The 27,787-nt window shown below is 38.6% G+C and overlaps 2 protein-coding genes across 6 annotated transcripts in view; one reads left to right on the forward strand and one right to left on the reverse strand.

Annotated features, from left to right (window-relative positions):
* The window catches only part of ZZZ3 (zinc finger ZZ-type containing 3), a 55,244-nt gene extending 36,403 nt beyond the window's left edge, over positions 1 to 18,841 (forward strand). For all 4 annotated transcript variants that reach the window (XM_059478719.1, XM_059478717.1, XM_059478718.1 and 1 more), the window contains 10 exons: positions 3,862 to 4,000; positions 5,382 to 5,529; positions 5,611 to 5,729; positions 6,024 to 6,095; positions 6,266 to 6,367; positions 7,314 to 7,409; positions 11,465 to 11,617; positions 14,414 to 14,548; positions 17,042 to 17,142; positions 17,510 to 18,841. In XM_059478719.1, coding sequence (XP_059334702.1) covers positions 3,862 to 4,000; positions 5,382 to 5,529; positions 5,611 to 5,729; positions 6,024 to 6,095; positions 6,266 to 6,367; positions 7,314 to 7,409; positions 11,465 to 11,617; positions 14,414 to 14,548; positions 17,042 to 17,142; positions 17,510 to 17,654 — 1,210 coding nt within the window. In that variant the 3' untranslated portion in view covers positions 17,655 to 18,841. The remainder of the gene's footprint in view (positions 1 to 3,861; positions 4,001 to 5,381; positions 5,530 to 5,610; positions 5,730 to 6,023; positions 6,096 to 6,265; positions 6,368 to 7,313; positions 7,410 to 11,464; positions 11,618 to 14,413; positions 14,549 to 17,041; positions 17,143 to 17,509) is intronic.
* Positions 18,842 to 20,581: 1,740 nt separating this feature from the next.
* The window catches only part of AK5 (adenylate kinase 5), an 84,168-nt gene continuing 76,962 nt past the window's right edge, over positions 20,582 to 27,787 (reverse strand). For both annotated transcript variants that reach the window (XM_059478721.1, XM_059478720.1), the window contains one exon: positions 20,582 to 21,984. In XM_059478721.1, coding sequence (XP_059334704.1) covers positions 21,877 to 21,984 — 108 coding nt within the window. In that variant the 3' untranslated portion in view covers positions 20,582 to 21,876. The remainder of the gene's footprint in view (positions 21,985 to 27,787) is intronic.

Here is a 27,787-nt window from a genome sequence, read left to right on the forward strand (position 1 = left end):
AGGCATTTTGAAAGTAGATCTCAGCAAACTGGATCAGAATGGAAGTAGGTCTCACTAAGGCAATAGCTGTGCTGTTCTCAAGCTTTGTCACAGGCAAGAGAGGAGGCTGCTGTCTCCCTAATCACTGTTAGAACAAGATTCATGGAAATTAATTGTGTAAGAACTAATTGCTTACGGCATGACTTCCAGAAATCTGGCTCTGCTCTGTGATAATGACTTCATGGAGCAGTCCAAAAGAGTGGAACACTTGTCACTGCAAAAGAAAAACTGAATCAGCAGGAATTTCTGCTGATCACTGTCAATCTGTAAGAAGCAGCTTTCCTTTTTGAAATATCAGTCCCTCAAACCCTATGTTAATCAAGGTTTTTCAGCAGAGATTCTGAAGCTGTTTTGTGCTGTGGGGAATGATTCAAGTGTTCATCCAGAAGCTTCCTGGCAATTAGCATGATGTAAGAACTTGCAAGAGTGTTTCCATACTGGGATTGTGGAAACAGAATCACATTCTCTGGAGTGAAAGTTTTCCTGCAAAGAAAACTGCTTTGGGTTCTGTATGTGCTAACAAGTTAGTATTTAGCACTGAGGAAAGTGTAACTTCAGTCAGAGGAAGGGACCTGTCTGTGAGTTTACTCAAAACTTTGGTTTTGGCAAATTTTATGGGATAATTTTCCTTGGTAATTCCTGACAGGTCTTTCAGAGAAAATGATGGAACTGTAGAGGTGGTTGCTCTTTGAGTGCCTCATCAAGGGTGGAGCTGGTTTGCAGCAGATTAATGAGCTACTTTTTCTTTTAATAAAGACTTTTTCAGTTTTGGAGAATTTCAACACAACTGCAGGAGGTAGTTTGGATCAGAATTGTGCTTGCTTACAAAGAGTCTGGAAAGATAGAGAGTAGAATTGTTAGCCACTTTTCAGAATACTCCTGGAAATTATCAATTCACATGATCTCTTGCATAATGCAGCAGGAGCGCATTTGAGGCTAAGAAGCCAGAATTGACAGAGGCTTCAAGAAAGGGCTCGGGGTGTTCGTGTTTTTATGTAGCTTGCTGCTTTTTCAGAGAAATACTTGGCTTTGTTACAGTCATACAGGGTGAGAGAGCCTGTACAAACCTGTGGGAATAGCAGTTGTTCAAAACTTAAAAGAACATTTGCAGACATACATCTCACTGAAAGGTCCTGTGGAAGTTGAAAGGGATGTGCCGTGGTTTGGGGAGAATGCAGTTCTGCAGCAAGTACCAGAACATGGAAGGTGCAGGTTGTGTATTTCAGGACTAGCGTTTTCAGGTTTTTTTCCCTGGCAGTGAAATATCCCAAAATCCCTATTTTTGTGTATTTCAGTACTTCTGATACTCACTTGATAAAACTGCAGTCTTATTCTTGAGCTTACAGGATATATTAATGCATAAAAACTGAATATGGAAGTTAAAGTAAATAGCTCCAAGTTAATCCATGTCTTACTACAAAAAAATGCTGGGAAACCATTTATTCTGAACAATGGGTTCAAAAACCCCTTTTCTCAAATTATAGTGCTACTCTGTAGCTACAGATCAGTATCATGTGATAATGTTGTTTGAATGATCCTGACATTCTTGTATTTTTACTTAATTCCACAAAGACCTCTTCAGTGAGGTCATGTGAATGTTTTAATGAGGGAAGTAACTGAAGTTGAATATTCTTGGATTTGTGTTATTTTTCCCCAAATGTAAATTCATCTCTTTCCATTCTGACTAAATTATTTAAGGCTACCTCATTAAGATGATTTCTTTCTTCCCTTTATACATGTGAATCATTATTAAATTATCACTTCATTTAAATCTCCAACATTTAGTTACATTTATTTCTATGTATTTACATGTTTTAAATGAAATTATTACTTTTTTCAATTTCATTTAGAAAATCAATTGCTTAATACAATTTGAAGAAATGAAGTAAAATGGCTCAAGAAAGAGGAGTTAAATACCTGCCTTTTTTTAGATGCAAATTTGTGCAGCTGCTGAGCCTCTGTTACTGCAGCTCTGTTAGCACAAGTTTGGGCACCTGCTGATGGAAACAGGCCTTTTGTTGTCCAGGGTAAATCCTCTCCCCAGGTATCCGTAAGCTGTTCTGTGTTGTTACAGCTGCATCTGCTGGCATCCTGCCTGTTTGAATCCCCTGGAGCCTGCAGGGCTCACACGTGCTGTGGGCAGGGTCTGGGTACAAACCTTCATCCACAGCCACTGAACAGCCTGAGCCCTGCTGCTGTCCCAGGCAGCTCTGATCTGTGTCACCACTTCTGTAAGCTGCTGCTGCTCCTGGAGGTAGTTTTTCACCTGCTGAAAAATAGCCACATCAATTATCTTGCTTTATGCAGAGTTATTTTGATTAGAAGAAACTGGAGTACTTTCCCAGTAGTGAAAATATTCAATACTGTTCAATATTAATGGCCTAATAAACAAGCATTTTAGGTCTTGGTTCCATGAAAACCTGAATATATGCAGACAAATGTACATAGTAATAAATTCATAACAAAATGATGTCCTATTGTTTTTAACCAAGCTCAGTATTTTAGTTTCAAACTTCAAAAAGTATAGTAATGTTTTATAAATTTTTGTAAATGCTACATTTGAGTGGAAAGAAGATTACTTTCTCTCATGGAGAGGCAGCAGTTTAATGTCCAGGTAGAAACTTAAATATTTGAAGATGCAAATCCTGTCTTTTTCCTTGAGACTGTTTACTTCTATCTACTTCAAGCCTTACCCAATTATTAGTGCAGTCAGTTGAAAAACTTGAATTACCTCAGTAAACTCTGGATCTTTTCTGTAGTACACATGGAATTTATTGTGCCAGGCTTGTCTTTGTTTTAACAATAAGGGAACAGAAAGAAAATATACTGAAATACTGTACTAGTGAACTGCTCTTACCTGATCTTAGTATGTGTATTTTGTGCTGAAGTAAATTACAGTTGTAATATGAAATGTCAGAAAATACTGGCATGAAAAAAGTTAATACATAATAATTTGCAACAACAGGGGCCATGGGTAGCTATGGTATTTAAGAAACTGAAGTGGGCAACTGTTACTTTAAAGCTAAAAAAAGGTATTAAATGTAGTTAACTTTTTTAAAGGCTGTGTTAAAATGTCCTATGGTTGCCAGAGTCTGAGTTAGCTTTCTGAAAACCAGTTTGGAATGCACCCATTACTGGGTACAGGCATGTCAGTCCCACCAGTGATGCTGGAACATGTCTGTGAAATATCCACTCCAAATTGTCTGTGACTCTGGGGGGGCACGTTTGAGGGAACTCTGACATTTTCATTCCGCTTCTGTATTCTTAGGGGAATCTGGTTTGAATTTATTTTGCCAATTACTTTTTCCTTGATTTGTTGTTACAATTCAAAAATGATTCTCATATTCTGCTCTGAGATGGGGCTTCTATAAAATGTTGTGTTTATAGACCATTCCTGTCCAGTGTTTGGATGGTTCAGGGAAATGCTAAAATTCTGTGGTAGCCACTTCTATTGGGGTAGAAGGAAGCTGATGTTGAAGAGAAATTAGTTCATTTTGTTTGTGGTATTTTAACTTTGTAAGCAAAGTCTGTTGGTTACAGCTATTGAGAATATGAATATAGTATACCATCTTGTTTCAGCTGCTGTAGAATTTACAGGTTTAAAGGAAGCCACTGGAGAGTTAAATATATTTTCCCTTATGGGTTTATATAAATTCACGTAGTCTTAAAATTAATTTATTTTTACTTTAATTCAGTAAAAATGTTATGAAATGGTTCAGATAAGCTATGAAATCTGGTAGGTTCTGGCAGATAACCACGGCTAGGTGGGGGGTGTCACTTTTAAAGGCAATTGCAGTGAGATGTTTTCCTTTGTCTCTGTAGTTATCAGAGACTGTTACAGACGATTGCTGTACTGGAGGCTCAACGTACTCAAGCAGTTCAAGACCTTGAAAGTTTAGGCAGACACCAGAGAGAAGCACTGAAAGATCCTATTGGATTTGTGGAAAGACTCCAGAAGAAGGTATTTCTATGGACTTTTCCTAAGTCTTCCTTGGATTTTTTTAATAACTAGTAATTCAGGCTCTGTAGAAATTGAAGAACATATATATATATATATATATATATATATATATATATATACTTGCATAAAAATTATGAGCTTAGAATCTTTTAACTGCTGAGCAAAAATAGCTCTTTACTTTCTTGCTAGATCTGTAAGACATAGGTCTTCAATGATTTTATCAGCTATGCTTCCTTGCCTTTTTTTTTGGTTTATAGTGTAGCTAATTTAAGACAACTTGAAGTCTGCACATGACTGGGAGTATCAGATCAAAAAATTCTCATCTTTCTCATTTGAGAAATGAAATGTTGTGCTTGGAATGAATTTGGTAGGGCATGTTTAAAGAGCAGGAGATGTAGCCTTTATTCCAAACTCCAAGTGAACACTAGAAAACATTCCTGATAACAGATAACAGAATTTAATATTGTCTGATAGGGGAGAATCCATTCCTGTAAGGAAACATTTTTTTTCATGCTTTAAAACCCCTGTAGTAACAGGAGTACTGAAGAAAAGTTTTCAGTTTGAATCCTGTATCACTGCAGCATCTACCACTGGAAAACACATGACCTTCTAGTGTGATAGCAACATATATTTCAGTGAAGAATGAAGTTATGGTTCTCTTTTCCTTGGTCTGTAGATACCTAGGGCATAAGTAAGCCCCTTGGTTTCAGTAGTTGTCTTTCTTTTAAGTTTTGAGATTAGTTAATGGCATAAATGAGGTAAGAATGTTGCATTTGCTAGTCTTTTATGGGGAGATACTAAGGTCACTTTCAAGTATTCTGGTGTACTTCTGTCCAAAAAGGACCAAAGGAATAATAGTCTTGCAGTTGACCTTTAAATCAAGAGGTGAGCTTTGCAACAGTTTTGTTCTAGGCAGAAGACAGCAAAATCAGTGCAAAAAAGGCATAAATTTCTCTGATGGGAGGAGTTGAGCTATCAGGTGATAAAACTCTGAATCTTTTGGGTTCCTAGGTTAAGAAAGGTGTACATTCTCAGCTAATGGTATGTTTAATAAAGGACAGTCAGAAACAGGTTATTGAAGTGTCAAACACCTGATTTCAGCTGTGAAATGCACTCCTTAAAGTTTTATGCTCAATAAGCCATCATTGACCGTGCCGCTGCATATTTTATATGCACTGTTGTGTATAATTCTTGAAAGATCTCATCTTCTCTATAAAAAAAACTGTGCTGCATGGCAGTTCAGAAATTCTGATTTTCCATTCTTCTGTCAAATAAAAAGCAGCAATGGGTTTTGGAGCATTTCAGTATTTGTAGGTTTTAGTTTGGATATAAAGTGATTGCATTAAATATTGCTTTTTACTTTTCATTCTTATTTTTTCAGGTTGATATGGGTCTTCCATTTCCTCAGAGAGTTGTTCAGCTCCCTGAGATTGCCTGGGACCAATACACCACTAGCCTTGGAAACTTCGAGAGAGAGTTCAAAAACCGAAAACGTAACAGTAGGAGAGTGAAGCTGATTTTTGACAAAGGTAAAAGAAAGTGAGCTTCTGTTACAAGGAGGAAATGACCAGTGTGGGAGTTCAATAATTCTCCCTTTGTGTTGCTTACAGTAGGTATCCCTGCAAGACCAAAAAGTCCTTTGGATCCCAAGAAGGATGGAGAGTCTGTTTCGTACTCTGTCTTGCCTTTAAGTGATGGTCCAGAAGGTTCCACAAACAGTCGTCCACAGGTAGTTGTTCAAAAGGAAAGAAAAAAAGTTGCAAAATAGTAAATTTAATTTGTTTTTCCTCTTTTGAGTATGAAGTGTGTCTTAACTGTTACTTCAAATGTTCATGTTGGTGATGACATGCCATTCCTTTACTCAAATCTCGGAACTAAACTTTGATTTCGACAAATTTTGTTTTGAAGTCTCATGCTTTGGTTTGGGTTTGGTTTAACTTAAGTAGGAAGAGGGTTCAAATCAATTATCCCAGCTATAATTTTTCTAAACAGATATTGCATTTTATGTCCTGTATTTGAGCAGATGATAAGAGGGCGACTTTGTGATGAGACCAAACCTGAAACTTTTAACCAGCTGTGGACTGTAGAGGAACAGGTAACAGGAAACTCTTTCATTTTGTAGCTGTGGCAACATACATCAGCATAAAAGCAAATTGTGTGTTAATGTTTATAGCACTTGGGAGATCAGAAACATGTATTTAGATATTTGACAGCTCATAACTGTACTTGGAAAAATGTATTTATTCCTTTTTGCTCTTGATTTAGAAAAAACTGGAGCAATTGCTTTTGAAGTATCCACCAGAGGAGGTGGAGTCCCGACGGTGGCAGAAGATAGCAGATGAGCTGGGAAATAGAACAGCAAAGCAGGTAACATGTGAAACACTTCCAGAAGTGATCCCTTATCTTCACTTTTTTTTTTTTTTTTTTATATCACTACAGAAAATTCAGTCTATTTTCAGTAATCACTTCATTTTAAGAATGTAGCAGCAGGGCCTGCTTTTCACCAATAACAATGGATCTCAAATACAGAATGTGAAATGTGCCCCAAAGCCAAACCTAATTGTTCATTAGATCTTGACAGCATGAATTTAATTCTATACAGCAAGTGCAGTGACACCAGCTGTGCTCAGACTGAGTTACACTGTAGTGCCTAAATTCCTGAACCTCAGTACTCTAGAATGGGCAGACATGTAAATATCACAGACAGAAGAAGGACATGGATGAGGAGACACCAAGTATTTCTGCATCTAACTTGTGGGAATTTTTCCCCTAAGATTTCTCCATTTTGACCAGAAGTAAAAAATGCTGATATTCTGTGTTTACAGTATTTTAATTTCATTTATTTAATTTGTACATTTCAGATAAAAATATAATTCAGTACTTCAGTATACTGGATTTCCTAATTTCTGATCTTATCTATATTTCTCCACATGAAAAAATAGACATGCTGATTTTGTAATGGAAACTTACTTTCTGTGTGCTAACCAAGGATAATGTATTTGGCATTGCTAAGAAGGAGTTTAGCTGCAGCTGGAAGTAAACTAGTACTAAAGTTCTTTCTAGCACAGTTTTTGCAAGATCTTCTTTGTATTTTTAAAGAAGGGCAATTTTTTCTCTGAAAGCTGTCAAAGTGTCTGGAAATAGCACAAATGCAGCACTGCAAGATAGGTACCAGTTAGAGTAGTTATTGCAAAGGAGAATCCAGAGGAATTCTTTTCTTCTTATTCTGAATCAATGTAGCAACCCTGGCAAAACTTTGAAGATCAGTTACATTTCATTTGACACTGAGTTGTTGCATGTTGGTTTTTTCTAGGTTGCCAGTAGAGTGCAGAAATATTTTATTAAACTGACTAAAGCTGGTATTCCAGTTCCAGGAAGAACACCAAACTTATATTTATATTCCAAAAAGGTGAGTCAATATTACAGAATCTTGTGTTTCTGTTTGCATTTATGTGGAAATTGAGTTGGAATCAGTAATACTTTAATAGATAAATAAAGTTACTTAGTGAGGTAATCCTTATCTTTTGCCAGTAGCACTATGGAGTAAATTGGATGTTAATTCTGGTTTCACAATGGCAGCTCTTGGGAAGGTGAAGTGTTCAGGTTGCAGCTGAACAGGCAGGGTAGAGTGATGGTCTTGGGGTACTTCTTCCTCATTTGTAAGTTTACCATAACTGGTCAGGAAGTGATAATAATTCCTGTTGGAAGAAGATAAGGAGCCCTATAATTCATATTGTACAGTAATCTCCTAATTAGTAAAGCCATAGAAAATGATGTATAACTGAGCATGCTGCATTAGCTCAGGCCTAGGCTTAAGGCCAAAATGTCCATTAAAATACAGCTTTTCTGATTTTGGAATGGATGAGAAAAAATATGGTCCCAAGACATCTTAATTTACAGAAGCAAAGACTAAATTTCTGTGATCAGTCACATATTTTGATTTAAATTATCTTTAAGGTGCTCTTGGGTACTAATAAGGTCCATGTAGAGTAAAAGAGAACAGTCTTAAGTTTCATGGATGTTTTATTTATTGGATTTAGGGGTGGTTTTTTTGTTACCTCGATATTTACAAAACTTCTTCAAAACCCTTTACAGTGGCATTTTGTGAAGTAACATACTGGTTTGCATCCAGGTATCCATGATGTTTTCTGATAAATCATAAACTTTCCATTGATTCTACAGAAAGGCAGATTTGCAGATTTAGTTCTTTCCAAGGTTAGAAACAAAAGTTGCTGTCCATGGGTTGATACAAAGATTACCACAGCTGGTGTGTAATGATTAAAGTGTTACACACCCTTAGCTGTCTCCAGGTAATCTCTGAAGTTACTGCAAACAGTGAGTGCTTGTATTGGAGCCTTTCCAGTTTGCCATCCATCATGGTAATACCATTTTACTTTCACCAGGGTTTAATCTACTATTGTGCTCTGTAAACAGAGGCATGACTGTCTGCCACCTTGTCTGTTGGAAAAGTGCTTTCTGGCAGAAGAACCAAAAAACCAGCTGGAAACAGTGATACCTTAAATACTGTGGAGATTCATCTGTCAGAAATCCAAATTACATCAGTGGCTGGGGTTAATTTCTGTAGTATAGTAATACTGTATGGCTGATTTCAACAGGCATTGAAAATTTAGTTCTGGAAATTATAATTGTTTGAGTTCTTTATGTCACTCTACCACTTACAATTACCTTGGTCAAACCTTTTGTTCTTTCCTGTTAATTTTGTTTGGAAAGACCATCATTACAGAATGTGTGTAATGTTGTCAGGCAGCAGATCACTGTATTTCATAAACATTGGGAGTACTTAATCAGTTGATGTGGGACATTTTAACTGTATTTTTCACTAATTTGAATAGTAATTGCACTGTGGGCAAACCCAGTATAATCAAGAGCAAAACATATTTTGTGTAAAATTCTTAACAATCTCACATTGCAAGAGTAATAGTCCCATCACACAGATTTTTCTTAGGCTGCTATCTAGAAGATACCCAATACTTAGGTCAGTTTTTGCAGTGTGATTCACATCCTCATTGCCAGGTCATAAGAGTAAGGTTGTTCTGCCCTGGTTTCTACTAAACAGCATCCCTGTGCTATATTTGTATCCTGTGTAAGAAATAAAGCAGATGAAAAAGTGAAACCAACAGTGTATGTGGAGAAATTGAGCTCTCAGGCTGCTGATAGAGCTGTCTGCTTAGAGCACAGATTGACAGCACCATACCAGCTTAGTTACTCCCAGGTCTCCAGTGGGGAAATAGTGTGGCAGAAAGGAAATGCAAGGGCTGTTGGAAGCCTGGGTCATGCCTGTCCTAATTTTGATATTGAGTAACTGTAACTGCAGTGGATCTGTTTTACTGCCAGTAATGGAAGTTTGAAACTGGATGCTAATACTTAAAGCACATACCTATGGGAAAATAAGAAACATAGATATCTTTCAGGTAAAGATTTGTGTCAAAAGGGATACTTCACAAGAAAATACTTGCATTTCTCCATGGGGATTGTTCAGGATGCTTATTTAAAATGGTTACTGGAGAGGTTAGAAACCTGTTCAGTTTTTGAACATCTTGTTGAAATTAACTTTGTATATCTACTCATATGACATATGTCTCTTCTAACTAATGATACTGGAAATTAAGCAGGACGCACCAGTTTATTTTCCTGTACAACCATTACCTACTGCTGGTGAAAATAAAACTGGATCAGAGACTTAGGACTCTAGTATTCAGTTCTTCAATTATAGCTTATCATTTTCAATTTAATCCTTATATAATATCATTAGTGCACCTGCTTTTAAGCCTAATCTAGAGATATATTTCCCACAGGAAAATGATCTCTAACTGTCTAAGTAATATTTTAGTTCATTCTTCACCAAAGAAAGATAATTCAAATCCTGAGTTCAGTTTGTAGGTCACAGTACTGTCATGCTGGCAGTGCTGCAGTATAAGCATAGTCCCACTTTTCCTTTCCTGACTCCAGATCTAGTATTGAATGCAGATCTGTTTTCTGTTAACAAAAAATGTAAATCACTGTGTCAGCTCAGTCTGAAATGTCATCTGTACATGGATGTATTTTAGAAAGGTTTGAAATCTTAATGGAAATCATAAAAACACCAAAACTCAGGTAGTTGGTGATCATAAGGCAGAAAAATCCAACACAATAGATCTAGTACAGTAGTCTTAGAAGAAATTCTTGTTGTTTTTGCACTGTAGTAGCTCTGCAGATCAGAGGTACCACCTTCCAGTTGATACTACAGACTTCATCTCTTCCATTAAGACCAAACAGAGCTAATCTCAAACAGAGCTCTCCTCCTGGTACTTCTGTCTGCATAGATGCATTCCATCTAAATAATTGGTGTCATCTCTGCCTTTAGTTTTTAACTGTGCACAACTGTAAAATAAGGCTACATCCCTCTTTAGAGAAAAAGGCTTGTACTGTAATATTACAGGTTTGTAACTGATACAGGAACCTTTTGGGGTAAAAGCTCTTGCTAAAAAAGGAGAAAGTACTAACTATTGCAAGTATTCCTTTTACTTTAGCTGTATGGGCAGCTAGGCACTGTGTAAAACAATCCTCACTTTTATGATTGTTAGGAAAAACACTTTTCATGTTTACGTTTTTGAGTCACACTGTAGGGTTTCTTTAAGTAGAGGAATGTAAGTTTTGACATTAAATGTCAAACTGCTAGTCTGGAAAGCAGCTAAGTAAGGGGTTGAGTCAGTTTCATTCACCCCAAATTCTTCTTTTTGATATTTCATATTCTGTCACTGGGGAATAAGTAATAGGGGCTGAGTGCCTTTAAGTAACTTCTTTTAAAACTGTCATCATTCTACACCTTCAGACAGCATTAAAGTTGAAAGTTTCTAGATGTGCACTAATGGAGTAATTTATTTCATCTAATGTTTTTTATGTTCCTTTTTCTTGCAGTGGAAATGAAAACCTTTAGGGAGCAGTTCTTTCTAGCTCTTAGAATCCTCTTTTTATTGCAATGAATTGTTTTATCTCTCCTGCACTAGGACAATAGGTCTAGACTTGGTTTTTTTTCTAAGGCACAAGTACAAGAAGTTGATAAGTGTCAAGCTTGGACCTTTTGTCTCTTGGACCTGTGCAAAATTACTTCTTTGCTTAGTCTCACACACTGTTGAATGTTTTTTAATATTTTTGCTCTCTGGTCCTCAGTCTTCAAAACTATAACAGCCTTACTTTGTGTTTTAGTCTTGCTGTCAGTCTCACCTGTTTAGGTGGTTGGGGTTTTATGCTGCATTTTTACCAAAGTATTGCGCTGTTCATTGGATTCCACTTGTTATGGGGGAGAAGAACTGCAGCTGTGATACAGAGATATAAATATAAGTAATTGGAAACATTATAGATTATTTAATGTGAAAGAATAAATTCCAGGCAGTTTTATCAATGAGGATTATTTACATAATAGCCAAGGAATGTTTTTAAAAATATACCATTTTTTCACTGTAGTCATCAAGTAGACGGCAGCATCCTTTAAATAAACATCTTTTCAAACCTTCAACTTTCATGACATCTCATGAACCTCCAGTTTATATGGATGAAGATGATGACAGATGCAGTTTTCACAGCCATATGGACACTGCAGCAGAAGAGGAAGTATCGGTATGTCATTTAATCAGTCAGAGAATGTCTTGCTTGCTGTCACTTTGACCTTGTTTAGTGTTTAATAGATAAGGCATCTTCACCATAAAATATCATCAAGGAAGTATTAAATTGTAATAAGATTTGTGAGCCATTTTGAATTATAAATACATTATTACTATAACAGCTTCTGACAGCAAAGAATTCAGACCAAATCAGGAAGGAAGTCTGTAAGTCATAAACAGTTTTGTCCTGAAATATCTTGAAGAAGTTCTAGTTGCATATTTTTAGTAAGTGATCTGGTATGAGAGAGATTTGAAAATCATGTAGATGATATAGTTGGGATTCTGGTTAAAAATGTGTTTTGGAAAGGTTACATAGAGCCCTGGTAAAATTCAAATGCTATTGGTGTCACTGTTTTTTTTTTATCTTCTACTGGCTGAATTAATTATGAATTTTGTAAAATCCATTTCAAAGTGTGAACTAACAGAGTGAATTGGCAATCAGCAAGCATATTTATGTATTCTTAGAGGCACATTCTAGTAGACATCCTAACCCAGTGAATTGCTGCATCATGGAGTGTACTACTTTCCTAATTTATCCCATGCAATAATACAACAGGAATTTAGACATATGTTGTTCCCATTTCCACACAGAATCATAGAAGGCCTATGTCCTACTGCTTGGGAGCTGGGCAAGTTTCACAGCTGGTGTGAATCACTCTGGTTTTCCTGTTTTCCTTAGACTGAAGAACCTGACTAGTTAATTCTAATTTTTTTTTTGTGAGCCTAGTGACATCCTGTGTGTGAAAACCTTGTTGCATAACACAAGTACTGAGCCACCCACTATCAGTCCATTCATTTTTTTACTGACTTTTTTACCTGCACTGCATAGTCTTCCTTAAGTATTACATTTACTTATTTATTTCCTAGTCTTAAATCCCATCTGTGCTCATTTTCTGTGTTCTCTCTGTGATGGTCTTCCAGCTCATCCACAGCCATTCCTGATAACTTTGCATAATCCAATAAGAATCTTAAAAGACCTGGAAAGCAAAATGCATGTTAGAAGAGATACAATGCAGCTTTTTTTTGAGCTAACATGCTTTTATTTTGTATTGGTTTTGAATACATATTTTCTAATTGTTCTGAACAGTTTCCTGAAACATTTTGGTTTTGCCATGGCGCCCTAACTAATAATTAATGTGGGCACCATAGCAGTCATAATAGTGGTCATGTGCCACACAGTGACATGTTTTTAATTTGGCATAATCTTTTCTTCCTTCACTAGAGTAACATTTCCAGATAGATCCAGTTCTGGCTTTCAGTAAGGTAGAAAGACACAGGGGAGCTCAGTTACCAAAAAGGTCCCCACAATCAGTGCAAAATAATAGCAATTTGGAAGCAAAAAGGGATTGTAAAATATATTCAAAATGAAGGCTTCTATTCTAGTGTTACAAGTCAGATCTCTTAGTGACAGTTGTTGTCTTGGAGAAAAATACTTTGTGTCATTTAGCAGAAGAAAAGCAGTGTAGCAGGAAAAGAAGGTTTTCTTTGATTTCACAGTGGAATTACCACATGCTTTTCCTGTGTAAAGACAAAAAGATTTGCCTGATTATTACCAGTCATAACTATTCCTGAAAAATTATGTTTTGGTATAAACGAGTTATTTTCAAGTGAAGACCCACTATTGCTAACAGAGTTCATTTACCTTTCAATTATGATTTCTTAATTTTGTGAGTAATCTATAATTATTCTAGAACACAGCTGTATACTATTCCAGAATTAATTGTCCACACAGGGAGCCATTAAAGGATACTTTATTCAGTAATCAGTTCTTTTGTGACGGGTATTTTTTCTCAGAAAAGCTTTTGAGATTTGTGTGGAAGGTCAATCTCTGTTTTATATTAAAGGAAATGTAGCTTATCACTACACAACTGAATTGTGTCATTTAACCATAACTTTTTCTGATAGTTTGCAGCCTAGTCCTTTATATAGGCTCATAATTGCAATTAAATAATTGATAAAGCCGTTCAGAAATGTAGTAAAGCTTCTTTCCCTCACTTCCTTTAATAAACTTACTAAATAATACAGAATCTTCAATCTTCACAGATTCATAAAAAGAGATGGAAATTACACATTCAGGCTACATTAGAAGAAGTTTAATCACTATTCTGTAGTTGTAGTTGTTTTCCCTACCTGAAGGTTTCTGTCAGTGTAGGATGTGAAAACTGCTCTACATCAGTAACGACTTGTCATCTTTGAAAACAGGTGACATCTACCAACTACAGCTGCTACAATAAAGTCATTGCCTTGAAATGAGCATCTGAACTAGAATCAGAGCTTCTGTCCTTTCTTAGCAGATCCTCAATCTTTGTTGAGGGAAGCTGTGTGAGAAAAAACAGAATTTGCATGTCTTGGAAAGGAGAGGAGCATTTGTTGTAACTCTGGCAAAGATGTCTGCACTGGCCTGCAGGGAGACAAACTGCTTCATAATTTATGAAAAAATAGCAGTCTGTTTTTATAAGCTCTTAAGAGACAGTAAAGAGGGATAAAGGGAGTTGGATAACTGTGAGTTCTACTCTTTCAGTCATGGCATGGTGCTTCTCATTGCATTTACTCTTACCAGTAAAGGAGAGAAGTTAATACTGGATATGGGTGTTATGGTTTTAAAAATATGTTTCCAGTATGTTAGAATAATGCTATCATTTTCTTGAATACTATTAATCATACATAATGATTTATGGAACAAATTCATGTCTTACTAGTTACTGTATTCCTAAGTAAGAGTATTTTTCTGACTTTTTCTTACCTTGAACAGGATGAAGAGAGTATTCCAGTAACATACCGAGAGTTACCTGAATACAAAGAACTGTTAGAGTTTAAAAAATTGAAGAAACAGAAACTCCAGCAGATGCATGCAGAAAGTGGGTTTGTGCAGCACGTGGGATTTAAGGTGAGTGCAAGAGATGTTCTTCTGTTGCTCAGTGGAATGTAGAGGTTTTCCAAGAGAATGTGGTTTGAATTTCCTGATAAGATTTCATGGAATACAGCAAGTTTCGTTCCTTAGTTTTTGTTCACTGAATCTGTTTTCCCTCATTTTGTTTAAGAAAAACAGCCCACATAATTCAGTCTTTCTGGTAGCCCAGCTTTGACTGAATGCTGATGTTATATGGAAATTAATAAACGTGATGGTTTTTTCTCACCACATTATGAAAATACAGCTTGTATTAGAGCCTTGTTAAATCATAATAGAATTCCATTTGACACTACATTCCATTTTGACAGTGATTAATTATAATAATTTTCTGATTATGAGTTTGGAGCAATTTTGCCTCCACCCGAGGCCAGAGAAGGGACAGAGATTTTGGGTAAGAGTAATAGATTAAAATTTTTTTTTGTTTTGTGGCAGCTTTACAATCTAATCAAGTGATAAATGACAGAAGTTGAAGCAAGGACATAAAACAATGTTCATGTAAAATTAAGAAAAAAAACATTAAGTTAAACTGATGTGTTTTCTGAGCAACAACCATTAATAGGCAACATGAAAGAAAGGGCACTCTGGAAATCTTATTTTCTGGTTTGCAAGGGATTTTGTGTCTAACTGGCTACTGTAACTGTTGGAACAGGTTTTTTTTCTTTAGTGTTATGGAGATGGATTTTTTTTCTCATACCGATTTGCATAAGAATGCAAGGACAGTTCAAGGTTCAGTTCAGATTAACTGTAAAATTAAGACAGCCTCATCAGTTGATACTGACAGATTTAAGTTATTAAACCACCAAGGTGCTTGTTATTTTTGTTGGTTTTAGTTGGCATGGTATGTTTGGTGTTTCATTTTGTGGGGATTTTTTAAATAAGCATTTTCTGTCCCCCAAAATTTGAAGCTTTAATCAGTCAGACCAGACTTCAACAAACTTCTTTTTCTACATAAAATTATCCTGAGAAGTAAATTGACATTACACAGTGTCAAGCATTTAAAGTTTGAAAGTTTCTTTGCATTTGACTTTGATTGTATTATGCATTATAGTAAGCTGAGAAATCAGGTGATTATGGGCTGTTTTCCCTCAGAAAATTCAGTCTGTGGGCTGGCCAGACCTCACCTAATAAGCAGCCATTGAGAGCAGATTTGGTTCTGCAGAGCTTTTGGCCTCATTTACTACACATTATTCAACCTGTGCTTTGAATATTGAATTATTGAATCCCTCGTGGGCTTTTTATGGCTTTCACTTCTTTTCTTCATTAACAAATGAAAGGCATAGTAGTATTTCTGTTTCACAGGGCAGAGGGGAGCTGGAGCATAAAAACTGAGGTCAAGGCTTTCCACTGTCTTGGTCCTCAACTTCAGATAACTGGAGCCAATTTTTCAGTTCTAGCATTATTCTGAACTTGGTATTTTCAAAGAGCAGCTCTTGGTGTGCTCAGTCCCTGCTCACTTCCAGCCTCACCCTGGAAAAGCATCTGTGCCCAGAGGGGTGCAGCTGTGGCAGGGCTTGTGTGAGGTGTTGGTGACCCTGAGTGCCTCGGTGGTGGCAGCAGCAGCTGCTGTGCCCCACTGGCTTCACAGATGCTGAGACAGCAGTTCAGGTTCTGATGGATGGATAGAGGATGAGCTATGGGAGCACAGGCTTGTTTCCCACTGTTTTCCTTTTCAGTCCTGTCTCTGCAGCGCTCTTCATAGTTCAGGTTTTTTAAAAGCTCTCCTTGCCTGCAAGTCCCATTTTCCTGGTTTCTTTCTTTTGATCAAATACTTTTGCCCCTTTTCTGTACCACTGTGAATTTTTCATCTAGTCTTTCATGTTTTGTTTTATCTTTGATTTTTTCTCTTCATGCCACACTCTTGCATTTGGGATTAGTTCTTGTCTCCTTGCTCAGTTTTAGTTCCAGACCTCTGTTTCCTTCTCTGAACATGGTATTCCCCTTCCTTCCTGGCTATCTGGCTTTAGTTCCAGCCCACCCATGATGTGTTACTGCATTTCCTGAGTTGGAAAGGGCGTCAGTGTGCCCTGATCCACAGCCCCAGGAGCCCAACAAGCTCTGCTGGTCTGGTCTTACTGCTTCCCTCTGCCATGGAAGGGCTGGCATTGCATGTGGCTGGGCTTGTGTGAAGCATCCCGTCCCTGTGCTGTGTCACAGCAGTTTGGAGCCACCTGAGGATGAGAGAGTCTGCAGGCAGGGCTGGGCTGCTTGGCTCAAGCAGGGTGGTTGCTTGGTGGGGCATTTGGGGAGTGGGAAGCAAGGCAAAAGCTTGGTGGATCCTCATGGCTCTGGAGGGCCTCTCCTAGAGAATGAGGACTTCTTTTTCCACATGGTGAGGAGAATTCAGCTGTGGGGGCTGGCAGTGGCACAGGGACACACAGAGATTCCCATGGGTGAGTTGGTGTGCACTGTAGGCATGGGAGTGCCTCCCTCAGCTGCTGCTTTCTCAGTGCTGTTCCCTGTGCTCCACAGTGCGATAACTGCGGGATTGAACCCATCCAGGGCGTTCGGTGGCACTGCCAAGACTGCCCTCAGGAAATGTCCTTGGATTTCTGTGATTCCTGCTCTGACTGGTGAGCAGCCTGTGCTTCTACTTGCTATTTGTCATTAGATTGAATCTCTCTGCTGCAGAACTGCTGTGTAGGGTGGAAATCTTTGCTCCAGCACAGGACACATAGCCTGGTTGAGTAAAGTGGAAGATAATTTAGCATCTCTTTGTGGGAGATATATTTTGTAAGCAGATTCTGGATGTATAATTTAATTTTCTTTAATACAGTGGACAAATAGGTTTGGTACAGTTAAATAAGGGGGGAATTAGACTTTATGAATGAACTGCTATCCAATTTGGTTTGAATCTGTTCATATGATCACTGTTTATGAAAGTTAAATATAAGGAAAGTATTTGACTTTTAAACTGTTATCTTTTTCTTTCCCTTGCAGTCTGCATGAAACAGAGATTCATAAGGAAGATCACCAGTTAGAACCTATTTACAGAGCAGAGACATTTTTAGACAGAGACTACTGCATGTCCCAGGGCACCAGTTACAATTATCTTGACCCAAACTACTTTCCAGCAAATAGATGACATGGGAAGCAGATCTACCAACTTGGGTTTACTATCCTCTTTGAAAAATAACAATGGCACCATTGTTAATTCTGTGCACATTTTGGAAAGACTCTGCTTTCCCTGAAATGTCACTCACAGCATGACAGCTTCCTGGGTGTACTTGTCAAACTACAGCTTTGAGCTGTCATGGTTCTAGATCACTGAACAGCAGCTGAACATTCCTAGTGTGCAGAAGGTTTCACTGGGAGACTTTTCTTTCACCACATTAGTCACTTTTAGGTGGTGAATCTAAACAAAAGAAACACATACAAAAGGGTGAGCCAGAAATGAGAGCACACTTTAAAGATAGAGTAAATTCCAAAGGCTTTGAAGAACTTGGTTATAATGAGATCCAGAGGAGATGAAGTATTTATATAAAAACAGTTTAGTAGCTTGCAGTTTTGTTGTGAAATAGTTTTCAGCACAGTAACTGACTTCTTTAGGCAAGGTTTAACCAATGACAGTGTTTGCTTCTAGGCTGTACTCTAAAATTACTCACTGTCTCAGCAATGGTTGGCTATGGGCCTTTATTAAATTGGAGCTGCTTAATCATGTTGACCTTCAATTTTTAAAATTTTTTTTTAAAACCACAACGAACTCTATTTACCAACAGTGAAGCACTACAGGGGGCAGCTGTGGCATTGCTTCCTTAACCAGCTCATGGTGTGTGAATGTTATAAAATTGTCACTCAGATATATTTTTTAAATGTAATGTTATATAAGATGATCATGTGATGTGTACAAAATATGGTGAAAAGTGCCAGTGCTAGTAACTGTGTAAAGTCTCTAATACTCAACATTTACTCCTTTAAAATAAAATACACAGCCTTCTGCCTCTGTATTTGGAGTTGTTAGTGCAACTCATCAAAGAAAACTGCCTAATATAAATCATATATATGGTAATAATTTTTCCTCTTTTGTAGTCTGCACAAGATCCATGAAAGATTGTATTTTTATTACTATTTAAACAGTGATTAAATTTAGCCTGAGCAGTGAGCAAGGGTTCACATGCATTCTTTTATACTGCTGGATTTTGTTGTGCATCATTTAAAACATTTTGTATGTTTCTTCTTATCTGTGTATACAGTATGTTCTTAAATAATGTTCAATTGTCAGGAGAACTGTGAGAAATAAACTATGTGGATACAGTCTGTTTATATATAGAATGCTTGCTGTGACTTCCTTTCTGTGTAGTTCTGACTCTTTAATCAGGATGGAAAGTTTGGACAGGACCTTTGGATCGGTCACCCAGCGCCGCCTGTGCCGCTCTGGCCGGCTGGATTAGCATTCCAGTTCTCTCCTCCTCACTCACAGACTTCTTTGTCAGACCACAGAAAATCCAGATTTTAGTAGCCTTGGTACAGTGTATACCATTGTCTGAGAAGCTTTGTAATTATTGTGACATATTTTACTTAATATATTTTTTATTGAAATGTATAGCTTGTGATTCAGAAACACTTGATTATTTTATAACTGTAATAGACTTCCAGTTGCTTTGAAGCTAGAATACTCAGAGCAATTAGCTAGAAAACAAACTAATTTGACTTCAAAAGATGGCAATAGGAAGGATAATTGGCTGGCTGCACCTAGTAACTTTAATTATAAATTGATCAGTATTTTTGCAGTAACTTTAGGTGTAGCTATTTTTTGCTTCAGAAGAAAGAATGTAGGCATTTAATCTATTTAGAAAGTAATACAGTACAGTTACTAAAACACTTACATCATATGTAAGAGTATCTCACGTATCTCGTATACTTAGATAAATTTAATATACCTTAAAAAACACAACACAACTCCCGTGATGTATTTTAGTTTTAATTGGAAAAGATACTGCTCTGAGAGGCTTTCTAAGACCATGAAAATATGCTTTCCACATCATTCATGGTCTTTATAGGCAACTAGAGTTGGTGAAGGTATATTATCAGGAAGAGGATCTGTGGTAACATTAATTTTCTGTTTGTATCCTGAAAAAATTATGGCAATAAAATAAGAAAAGTAAATTAGCGAAAATACTCAGTCATCAGGTTAGGATAGCTTGGAAAGAACAAAAGATCTTGGTATCCTTGGAACAAAATTGGAAGCTAAAGGATAATTTCAAGTCTGAATCACTCAAGAGTGTCTTGGATAAGTCCTGTTTTATTGAATATGTATAAATATTAATGTTTCCCTATGCATGCATATGCAGCTATTGTTCCTGCATACATTATGAACGTATGCAAATAGGTATCTAATGCACATAACACCAAATCAAGCATGGGATTTTTTTGGTTTTTTACACAGAAAAGACAGAAGAAGCAGAAAGAAAAATTAAATTGAAAGTGTATGGATAATAATTTTTGTTATTCGATTTTAAAAACCCCAACAAAATAGCAGCTGATTGTTGCCTTTGTTCCCATCCTGCACAAGTGTGAGACTTCACACTTTATAACTTCTACTGTAATTAAATATCATAGAAAATACTCCAGAAAACCTACCCAGATGAATTTGCAACTTTGTGGTAACTGCAGAGTGTTCTACTTTTAAAAAGCAGCAGCAGCAGCTGCTGGTGCACGGGGCTGCTGTGGTACTGCAGCACTGCTGCTGCTGCTGCTCAATGGCACTGGCTGGAGCTGCAGAAGCACTTCCAGAGCACCAGAGGTAAATGTAGGCTATAGAAGCACCCAGGAAAGAAGGAACATCCATGATTTGAAGGATAAGAACAAAACATAAAACAGACCCTAAAAAATAATTGAATTGGCATCTACAGGGCAAGTGCTAAGGAAGAAAAGGAAACAGAAGAATCTGCCCTGGTTGGAAAAACGACATACTCTGTAAGCATGCTGATTTGAGCTATATTTTCAAGTCATGTACTGTGCTTTGAAAAGGATTAAACCCACATATACTGTAACAGAAATCATTACTCCTCATTTTTGTACATGTTTTATTTGTATTATGTCTTCATTACAAGAAAGGTAACTTTAAAAATGCAAATCTGCTGCATAAAGTACACCTTTGACAGCACAAGCAATCATGCAACCCACTTTCACTGTAAATTCATCCAGTAGTTCCAGTAAGAGGATGCAGTTACTTTACAGCAATGTCAAACAAGCTTTTATTTAGCTGTCAGTATACCAAAGAAACTCCACAATATTTTAGTTAACCTAACAGAAATACAATGGCACTTTTACAGACTTTTTTGCAGATTACAGATAAATGGCTTACTAAAGGTGCAAGCAATATGAATTAAATAATCCCTGACATTTTCCTATTTTTTTGGTTTCCCACCCCACCACACCTTCCCAAGTTTTGGCAATGCCAGTACAAGACAACAGATGACGATCTGAATTTTGCATTTGAAATACTTCCAAAGTGAAATTTAGAGATGACATGACTCATATGACATGAGCCAGTTGGTTCTGGCTCATAACCAACTTTACATATGGACTTTAATAGCTATAGCACAAGTGCTGTTAATATGGATCATTACTGGACTGCACATTTAACTATACAATACAATAATCATTCTCAGCTCACAAAACTGGGAAGTCAGGTACAAAATCATAACATTCCCAGCAGAAGACAAGACTGTTTCAAAAATGGTGTCTGCTTCCCAATAATGGGTTGACAGACTTCCACAACATTCAGCTGTATCTTCAGTGAATTTTTCTCCTTGCAACAGTGTTCTGGGCATGTGTGAAAAGGTTATTTTAACTTGTAGCTTGAGTAATTCCAGCTCCCTTAGAGCTGCATGTTACAGAGAACAGGTTTCAGGCACTAAAGCCCAAGAACAAGCTAAGTGATACCACGAAAATTAATACTGTTAATAAAAAAAATAATCAATGGGAAACTCGTGTGCAATAACCCTACTGTCAGTCTGCTGGACAGTGACTGGGGTGGGTGGGGAGCTCCCTGCTGGCCAGGCACTGCCCCTTTCCCATGGAATGTGTGTGACCATGAAACACAAAACCAGAGCTGCTGCTCACCTTGCTGCTTTTAACCCATGAAGAGCAAACGCCCAAGAAATCAAAATACAGTTCTCAGAGTGGGCTTAGCATTCAGACCACTTTCTGTTGGGTGTACTTTCAGAACTAAGATTTCATCTAGGGTAACATGCCATGTGCACAAATTGCAGATACCTCTCAAGGAAGCAGCTCTGCTTTGACCAGCAAATCATGGCTGTGGGGTGCACGTGGGCAAGGCTGGGTACACACCTTACACACCATTACTGCATTTCTGGTGAAAAAAATGCTGCCTCTTCCTTTTTCAGAAACGCGTCAATTGTCTTGCAGATTTCCAGGAAAACATCCTCCTGTGTTCCTTCTGCATCAACCTGTGAAGCACAAAAAACAACAGTTTTGATTAAGCTACATAGAGTTATCTCAGAATCTAAACACTGCAATAAAAAACTGGTCTAATATAAAGTGAAAGTTGTTCTGCTTCATGGTAGAAGCATTCTAATGTAGAGGAGCAGCTTAATAAACCAGATTACTGATTTTGTTTCCACAGATTTCTGTAAGAAGGTTCTGCAGGCTGGATTGTCTGTAGCAAAGTACATCAGTCAAGTGAGGGAGTTTCAGGTATTCATGTTTTAAATTGAAGTTACACCTGATGCAGGACAGATGCCAAGGGCTCTTTGCCCATCACTCCAACCTGGTGAGGTCCTTCTGAAGGGCTGCACAGCACTCTGGGTTTTGGCCACTCCACAGTAACTTAGCAAATCAATGAATTCCAGTGCATTTGTATTTGGTGAACTGGTTCTGGTTTTATGACATCCTTTGCCCCTATCTTTTATAAGGGCACTGCTTTTGTGGTATAAGAACTCATCTTTCATTGAAGCAATTTTTTTCTTGAGCATCCCAAAGATTCAGTTAACTGACCAAGCTATTTTTCATTACTATACTTCACAAAAACAAGATGATTTTACACTCCTGTGCTGAAGATGAGAGAGCTGCATTTCAGCAGAGAGGAATGGCACTTGCAGCCAGTAATACTTGTCTGTGTTCCCTGGAAAACGTGAGGCAGAACTGAGCTGTTCTGAGCAAGGAGTTTTGTGTCCATCCCATGCTGTGCCACCTGAGGAAGGAGAGCTGTCTTCAGCCCTCACAGCAGTGACAGAAGCAGCTTTCACACTGGCTGTGTACTCCATGCAGATGCTTCTGCTGATTATTCCTTTCCTCAAATGCCTTCTCATATCTGGTCTTTACACAAAAGCAAGATTCTTCTCTGCTTCTCCATGCTTAGACTTTCATGCATGCCTGACATGAAGTTTGCACAAGATTAAATGGACCCATGACAACTTTGTGAAAGGATCTTTTCCTGAACTGCATTTTCATCTCCAAGTTGCTGACTAGAAAGCCAGACAATTGTAGTGTTTGAAGGGGACATACCTGCCCATAATACTTTCTGCCATCTCTGGTCTGCAGGAGAATTAAGGGAGTTTCATGTTCAAATAAATGTATTTTTAAATTGGCCAAGAAATTCTGCTCAGATATGATGTTGTCTTGCAGCCAGCTCCTGTACAGCTGACTGCAGTCCATGTACATCTAAGTCCCTTGGTGCTGAGTTTTGTGTGGGAGTCAGCAGCTGCGCCTTGCAGAGCTCCAGCAGGGACTGCAGGCACTCTCCAGACCTTGCCTTTCACTCCTGGTGGCACCTGCAGATGCTGAGAAGTTCAGTCCCTGTGGGAAGTGCTGGCACATCTCACCAGCCTGTTCCACAGACAGAACTCCAGCACTGGGTACCCAGCCAGGCCAGCCTTCAGGAGCCCTGCCTAGCTGGGCCTGTCCCCTTGGGCCCACTGCAGGGGTGTGTGACAGTGTGAGCTGAGCTGTACTCAGTGCCCTGTCCCCTTTGGGATCACTGCAGGGGTGTGTGACAGCGTGAGCTGAGCTGTGCTTGGTGCCCTGTCCCCTTTGGGATCACTGCAGGGGTGTGTGACAGTGTGAGCTGAGCTGTGCTCAGTGCCCTGTCCCCTTTGGGATCACTGCAGGTGTGTGTGACAGTGTGAGCTGAGCTGTGCTTGGTGCCCTGTCCCCTTTGGGATCACTGCAGGGGTGTGTGACAGCGTGAGCTGAGCTGTGCTTGGTGCCCTGTCCCCTTTGGGATCACTGCAGGGGTGTGTGACAGTGTGAGCTGAGCTGTGCTCAGTGCCCTGTCCCCTTTGGGATCACTGCAGGGGTGTGTGACAGTGTGAGCTGAGCTGTGCTTGGTGCCCTGTCCCCTTTGGGATCACTGCAGGGGTGTGTGACAGTGTGAGCTGAGCTGTGCTCGGTGCCCTGGCCACCTCTCTTGGCCCCCTCACTGCCCTTCATGGTGCTGGTACTGGTGCTGCTGGTACTGGTGCTGCACATCTTTCAGAAGTGTTTAGAGGTGGGGGATACTTACTAGCAGCAAAGAGAAAACGGGGGTGATGAACCATTCTGAACCAAATGTCTGCCTTCTCCAGTTAAAACAAAACCAGCAACTCCCATCTCAGCTGCTATCAAACACCTTGTTTGGCCTGTCTCAACTGCCAAGACAACTATTTTCATATGGCTATCCCACAGGAAATATACTGCATGCAGGGTGAAGTCCAGAGCCATTTCAAAGCTCTCATCTTAATATATATTATTATTATCTTTTTATTTCATAAATACTTCTGCACTGTCTAACTGATCTAATCTTACAAACACAGCTGATTGCCACTGGCTTTTTGGTGACCTCTTTAGAACTGGGACTGCTACTCATGTCTAGATCTAGGGAGTTGTGATGAAGAATTAGTTCTGTAAGCATGGAAACACCACCCTTTATGATGGGCTGGAATGCTGACTTCCTAGCAGCACAATAAAATATGGATAGGCCTGACTAATGACAGCCCCAGTGCTTCCCATGCTGGCCTCCTAAATAACAAAGGCCCAATTCATAAAACTAACTAAACATTGTGGCACAAAACTAACTTAATGTGCCAATAATTCACATCTAGTACTACAGTAATTCAACAACACTCTCAGCAGCTCCAGAGAAAAAACTGAATTTCTCTTCCTCAGATTCTAACAAACCTCATAAATTAGACATGTTTTCAAGGCTATTTAAGGCTGACTTCTCATAAAACAAGATCCATATACAGTTTTCCACTGTTTTGAAATGCAGCTATGGCGTTTGGTAACTTCCAATACAGAGAAATTTAATGAGCTCATATGAAAAACTACTGGAGTAACCATCCCTATAGTACAATATTGCTCCTTTTGTCATTAAAATCAACCAATTAAGTTTTCTGTCAACAAATCCACCTTTGTTGTAGGTTTTGAAATTTAGAGTTCTAAACATATACTGCCACTGAGGAGAATCTGAATGTCTGTAGAGAGGATGGCTGAGGACAGACTCTGGAATGAACTCAGTACTTAGAAGCGTCTTACTGAAGGTCAGTCAACTCAGCTGAGTTGTCACTAACATTTATGTGTCACTAGAGTGTGTTAGAAAATCTCTGAGAGTGTGCTGCACCTGGTTCTCACAGCAATGGATCAAGCTATGTAAATCCACACACTGCCCTAGACCTATTCATATTAGGCATGCATTTTCTGCTGTTTTATCCATGATCCCCTGCTAATGCTTGTGATGGGTCTTTCTAGATCAGTTTCTCATCTAATGGGCCACAAAGCACCAAGGGGGGGAATAGAGAACCACTTGTGCCTTTGTTCCCCACATTCTTATCTATCGGGGTTAATGGATCTCTGAGAACCTTTCAAAAGATGGAATAAACCACATAACTGCTCTCGCTATTACCATTGATTACCCCTCCTGGAAAGGGGGAGGTCGCCCCTCCCCACAGGCACTCAGAATGGCATCAGCAAGGGAAGGCTCACAAGTGGAAAACGGGAGAGGGTGGATGGTCACATGTTCTATGATAATGGTTATGGAAAATGTGACTGCAAGTGGTTTTAGAAAGAAATAGTAAAACAGCACTGAGAAAAAAAATAATGAAAGGAAATTAAGCACAGAAAAGACAAACTCCTGTTGGATTTTGTAGGCTAAGTTTTCATAGCATGTGATCTGAAAGAGTCAAAGTTTTTGGGCACCCTTAATCCTCTGCTCTGCCCTGCTTGGTTTATTTGTTATAATCATGCCCTTTTCCTCAGACTTTGAATAGGAAACTTGTATGTAAGACACCTACCAGGTGTCTTATGTTAGCTTAGGTAGGATCAGGGCTGTCTTGCTTGACTACCAGGCACTGCTCTTCTCTTTAACTTACTACCCTCCTACATACTGTCACTTCAAAAAAGCTTTAAAGAATGAGTCAGATATTAAAAACAATCTTTTTCCCCCCTCCTTTTCTTCTCAGTTGAGAGAGAGCCATATATTCAAAAGGATTTACATTTTGCCATGTCAAAACACAAGTAGGTGTCTACTAAGTTTTCAGATGCACTTTTCTGTCCAGGTGCATTGGAACTCACTGAGAAATAGATTTAAAACCAACAGTGTCTACCTGCTCACTACTACTATAATGCATTTTGTTTCATTTCATTTAATGCCATTTATCTGAAGCACCTGATCCCCACAGAAGCAGGCAGCTTGCAGGCAGTGTTTCAGAGAGCAGTGCTTTCAGCCCTTGCATCTCCAGTACAAGGTCTTTAATGAAAAGCAGCTACGTGCAGCTCCTTAGGTGGGTGTTCTGGAACTGGCTACAAAAGAAATTATGGGATATTAAATCCCCAAAACATAAATGTAAAAAAATTTGAAAAATTTCTAATGTGTTAGTCTCAACTACTTTACCTTCCAGAACACAATTTAGAAACTGAATGCCTCAGCAGAAAAGTGAGGACACTGTTGCCTTTGCCCTTCATTCTTCAGTCAGTTCATCTTCCCTTGCAAATATGTACACAGTTCTTCATCTCAGCAGGGTGCTGGAAGGATTGCTGTTCTTTATTCCTGTCAGGTTTACAGGTGTTTCATCTGCACCCCCAGCCTTCACCCTCTGTCCGTGCATGCCTCAAGCCTCCAGTGCTGAGCAGAAACACAAAGAGGGAATCTTGGCTAAAAGGAATTTTCCAACACAATCCCGATATTTTGTCAGCTTCACCAGGTCACTGTTCTTGTTCAGAGGTCAGCAGAATGGAAAAATGTTCCATTTTCACATATCATATTAATTAGTTATGAATGCACCTATGCACAATCACTCCAGGTTGGGGAAAGTTATAAAATCCTGGAGGATTAAAGTGGGAATGCTGTTACAACCATATACCTTTGTCTCTTCTGTGCAAGTAAAGCAGGGAGAGAATTCCTAATGAGCAAGCCAGGTCAGAGTTGAGTTTTTCTGTATAAACTGTGTTTGTCAGACTCCATCCAACCATGCCTTAAAGCCTGTTCCAAATGGAGTAAAGCATTTTTTACTCTGTGTTCCAGTGCACAGAGTAAGAAAGCTCCTTTGACACTGTACTGTCACCGCACCTTTATGTGGTGTGACAAATCAGTTCCTCCTCTGCTCAGTGCACAGCCAACATCTAATTCCCACACCAGACCTTTTGCTGGCCTTCTGCCCAGGACTGAATTTTACATTTGCATATTTAATCAGCCTGAAAACCTTTGGAGTGGATAGGACAAGTTAAATACATCCCACTGTTGTCATGTGCTGTTCCCAGTCTGTGGGAAATTTTGTCCAGTCCTGAATTTAGATTTTAAACTGGAGATATTAAATTACACCAATATGCCAACCCCATTTTCTTGTTGCACAAGTCTATTTCTGATTTTCTTTTCTGTGGCCAGGTGGAGCTGGGTGTTGTAGTCAAGCTCTATAAAACATGATCACTTACACAATTGATACCTAGAATGTAGTGGTCCTTAGCCACACACTGCAGTAAGCTGGCTAGAAAAAGTTAATGCCAAATCCTTGTGGAAGTTAGAAGGATTTAGACTCCAATATTCCTCTAGAATCTCAACACCCACTCCTCTGCATGCTTAGGAAAGTGCATTGCTGCAATTCCAAGGGACATAAAGCTCACGTGGGCCTTTCACTGGAGAGCTGCTTCTGTTGAAAAACCAAACCTAGGCAGGAATCAAAGACTCTTTAAGACTCTTCTTCTCCTCCTCTCTTAAACAGCTTCTCTTTAGATGCTTTGGCCATTGCTTATCCTGGGATCACAGACTGATCTAGGTCACCA

Source organism: Ammospiza nelsoni, chromosome 9, assembly GCF_027579445.1.
Source record: "Ammospiza nelsoni isolate bAmmNel1 chromosome 9, bAmmNel1.pri, whole genome shotgun sequence".
Classification (NCBI taxonomy): Eukaryota; Metazoa; Chordata; class Aves; order Passeriformes; family Passerellidae; genus Ammospiza; species Ammospiza nelsoni.